General features: G+C 56.1%; 1 protein-coding gene across 1 annotated transcript in view; it reads left to right on the top strand.

Moving 5' to 3' along the window:
• FAM43A (family with sequence similarity 43 member A) overlaps positions 1–2,080 on the top strand; it is a 12,719-nt gene extending 10,639 nt beyond the window's left edge. Inside the window, exon 3 of the mRNA XM_019472862.1 lies at positions 2,002–2,080. Within this exon, the coding sequence (XP_019328407.1) occupies positions 2,002–2,080 (79 nt within the window). The remainder of the gene's footprint in view (positions 1–2,001) is intronic.
• The last annotated feature ends 2,135 nt before the right edge of the window (positions 2,081–4,215 follow it).

Here is a 4,215-nt window from a genome sequence, read left to right as displayed (position 1 = left end):
GGCCGTCATCTTGGTTAAGCCCCGGCAAGGGGCAGAAACTGGGGGGGGGGGTGCGGAATTGGCCACTGCTACGACCCGGCATGAAATCAAAGCTATGCATTCAAAAAAACATGACATTCCCCCTTGCCGGTGGGGGCTCTGCCCGGTGGGAGGGCTGAGTGCTACGAAAACACTCGGAGGAACAGTTACATAATGAAGGACATGGGCCCAATCCTGCCCTCAGCTTGACACGGCGGCTCTGCAAGGAGCTGAGCTCCAGGCTGCAGCTGCCCAGCACCCTCCAGGATCTGGCCTTGGTCACTGCGCTCCACGCTGCCGCCGAGGGGTGGAGGTGGAAGAAAGGCTGCAAAATGCTTTTTCCCAAGCTGGGAGATGCTCTGCATGCTCAGTGTCGGTAATCCAGAGCCCAGCTCCCATCTGCGGGCTTAAACCAAGCCCCATTGGTGGCAGGAGCTGAGCAAGGTCTGGGACGGGATAGCCCAGGACTGCTGAGGGGCAGGGGCTGCTCGCTGCAGGCATTTGGGCTTTCATGCTACTGCCCTGCAGATCCATCCCGGGTGCCCCAGACCTGGTGGTGGCACATCATGGTACAGATCATCTGTCCCCATGCCCCGAACATGTCCTCAGCTTTGTGGGAAGGATGTGAGCTCTCCCCTGCAGAACTGGCCCCAGCAAAGGGCTGTGCGTATAGAGCTCCTGCCATGCTCTCCTGGTCCGAAATGGGGGGCAGCTGGCCAGCCTGCCTCCTGCAGCTGGTCCTGCTGCCAGCCTATACAGAGGGGTGACACGCTCGGCGTCATGTCCAGATCTGGAAATCCCCGCTGCTCCGGCACGGGCACTCTGCAGACCCCAGGGGACACAAGGAAAATGCTGTGGGATGGGATCCATCGCTCTTCCTGCAGCACCGTGAAGTTGCACACAGTCTGCTCGGATGCCTGAACAAGCTAAACTGTGACATTAATTAAAGCTGACAGCGTTCCTGGAGGGAGCTGGCAGAGAGACAGTGCCGGAGCCGTTGCTGCTGGGGTATGGAGATCACCCACACTGTGTGCGGAGCCAGGCTCTGCAGCAGGCTGGCCTGGGCATGCCATGGCCCTCAAGTCCTGCTATGCTGGCCTTTGTGCTCACTCCAGCTCCAAAAATCAGGGTGGCAGGTACACCCTCAGCCCCGAGGGACAGGAGACGCAGTGCCCAAATCCAACCCTGGCAGCCACCTCCTGCTGAGCATCTGCCCAGAATTGCTCTGCCCTTTCCAGCCAGCCCTGCCTGCAGCCTGGCGCTGCCTTTCCCAGCCCTGCATGCTCCCCTCCGGATTCCCCCTCTTGCTGTGGCTCCTGGCCCCTGGAGCACTCCAGCCCTCAGGGCCACTGTCTCTCACACAGCTCTTTTCCCATCCCAATTTCATGCTGAGTAAAAGCTGCCACTCGCTGCTGTTTCAGCAAGTGCCAGAGAGGATCGCCCATGCCGGCACACAGTGTGGGCAGCCTGGAGCGGTGAGGGGTCCTCTTACTCTGGGCAGGGAATGGTTAAGGGAATTAGGATGAAAAGTTGGTATAAATAATTCGGTAGCTCCTGTAGGAAGATTGCGATTTAGCTTAATTATCATAATTACATTTTCAACCTCTCTGCTAATAATTACAAAACAATAGAGCCAAATGTGCATGCAACCGCCTGCTTTCCTGACCAGCGACTTCTCATTCTGCTGCATGAAGCAGGTCCGTGGGGACGGCGAGGCAGCCGTCAGGGATGGTGGGTAGGGATGTGGTATTTCCCCAGCACCTTGTTCTAGGCATTGGGAAGCCTCATTCCCCTCTGCCTGGCACAGGGATTTTAACTTCAGCTCCAGGATCAGCAATGGGATCGCCTCAGAGCAGCCCGCTGCAGTGCAAAAACATCTTCTCGTCTCCTGACAGTGGAGGAGAATAGTCTGGAAATACTTGTTTCTGAGTGGGGAGGCCTGCACTTTCTCTGCCTGTGCACACTGTGGTTGCTGATCCCCAGGGGCGGCTCCGTCCACGTCTGTGGTGGCCCAGGAGATGAGAGTGGTGTGAGTGGAGAGCTGGCCCCAGGCAGCTACTAGCAGGAGCATTCATTGGCAATAGCTCATTAAAGCTGAGCGTTAGCAATGATGACTTCTGAACGTGGACAGGACCGTATTTGCCCTGCAGCCTGCTTCTGCCTTCGCCCACCTGGGAGGAAATGGAGGCTTCTGGGCAGCAGGGGCAGGTCCTGGGGTCCGTGCCCTGCCCACCACCTTCTCTGGGGGTCCCAGCAGAGCTAGAACCGAAAGCAGCTTGCCAGGGCCCCTGCAGCGACAGGCACCGTGGCCAGGAGGCAAATGAGCAAGGGGAGGATGCAGCTGCAGAGAGCAGGTTATGTGCTGTGTCTCCATCATGCACAGACCACTGAGGAGCAGCCAGGGCCATGGGAAGCCCTTCCCCGTCCCACCATCCACCTTCGTTTGGGATGTAGCCTGACCCGCCTGGAGGGATCACCAGTGCAGGAACAACACACAGGTCCCTGCCCTGCTCTGCCCTGGCTCAGCAGCAGCAACAACATACGTGTCCATGTCCTGCGTCCCCCCAGCATCCCCAATACCTCCGCACATTCAGCTCTGATCAGTGCAGTGCTGGGGCAGGTCTATGAGCTTAGGCTCCTCTGGGACAGTCTGCCACTGTCCCTGCAGGTGACACTGTGTCCTGTCCTGCCTCCCGCCTGCCACACTGCTCCGGCAAGTTACGGGATGAGAACTGAGCCACTTATCTTTAGTGCTGCTCTGATCTAATTTTACTTTCTTAAGAAATGTCTAGGCTTTAGAGAGTGTCTTGTAATGCAAAGGCTCTGCATGGCAAGGAGGGGAGTTCCTGCACCAGTACAGCAGTTATCCCACACACACCAATACAGAAGTTATCCCCCACACCCCAGTACAGCAGTTACTCCACACACCCCAGTACAGCAGTCATCCCCCACGCATGACTTTGCTGCAAAAAACCTCTGGCTCCAGCGCTGGCTGGAGGGAGGTCTCAGCAAATTTCTAGCAGAGCATACAGCATGGTACAGCTGTGCAGGAGACCCTAAGGTCCACCAGGATCTGCTGGAGTTGGTGGCCAGGAGGTACATAGCCATTCCTAGGAAAAGCCACCGGAAGATCTGCCTTCTCCCTTTTTGGACTCCCAGCCCAATCCCACAGAGGCCTTTTGATTACTGCTGCTTTGAAGTGAACTGAACCCGCTGCCTCTGCCTGGCTTTCACTGCTTTTACTGAAGAGAGAGACGCCAAAGAAACCAGACCCTCCAGGCTGCTGCTGGTGAGCGAGGCAGAAGATCGAGGACCGCTGCAGACACGGGGTATTGCAAGGACCTGCTGCGCAGTGGTAGAAAGGCTGAGAGTCCTTACTGCACCTCTGGGCTAATCCAGACTTGGGGTCATCAGCCAGGCCATAGATGGTTGTTAGTTCTGCTCCCCAGTTTGGGCTGCCAGGACTTGAGACATGACCCGAGCTCAGGTGTTCTCCATGGCTACGCAGCATCCCAGCGCCTGCAAAAGCAGCTCCGTGGACATTTATACCCACGTTTCCCCATGGCACCTTTGTGAGTAACACTGTGCAGAAAGCTATTTCAGGACCCAACATGACTCTCCCTGATGTCAGGTCCAATTACTGACATCCTACAAGGGAAAAAAGTCCCATAAAGCCAGCTCTGGTGGGACAATGACTTTAAGATGTCCCAGGTACTCATCTGGGTTCCCTGAGCAAACCAGGAGCTAAACATAACCCTGGGAAAGTGGCAGGAGGGGGTGGCTGCTGTCCTCTGCACCGAGGTCTCATGGGGAGGTCAGCTCCTGCTCTGGCCATCCCTTCTCTTTCGTTACCTGACCTTCCTCTGATCTGTCCCTGAGCGGGCAGCAGGCAGGATTCACCTGCCTGCAGTAGAACTAAAGCAGGGATCAGTCTGGGCTCATCTTAGCGGGCTTGACTCATGCTTTACCCCCATCCACTGGGGCCCATCAAATCTCATTGTAGTTTTCCATGGAAATACCCATTTGGGAAGCAGGGATCAGTCTGGGCTCATCTTAGCAGGCTTGACTCATGCTTTACCCCCATCCACCGGGGCCCATCAAATCTCATTGTAGTTTTTCAAGGAAATATCCATTTGGAGGGAAAAAAAGAAGAAATTAGTCAAAATAGTGAGAGACAGAGAATCTTAGACATTTAGT

This window comes from Aptenodytes forsteri, unplaced genomic scaffold (genome assembly GCF_000699145.1).
Source record: "Aptenodytes forsteri isolate BGI_AS27 unplaced genomic scaffold, ASM69914v1 Scaffold404, whole genome shotgun sequence".
Classification (NCBI taxonomy): domain Eukaryota; kingdom Metazoa; phylum Chordata; class Aves; order Sphenisciformes; family Spheniscidae; genus Aptenodytes; species Aptenodytes forsteri.
Note: the sequence above shows the minus strand (reverse complement) of the source record. Positions and strands in the feature narration are given on the sequence as shown.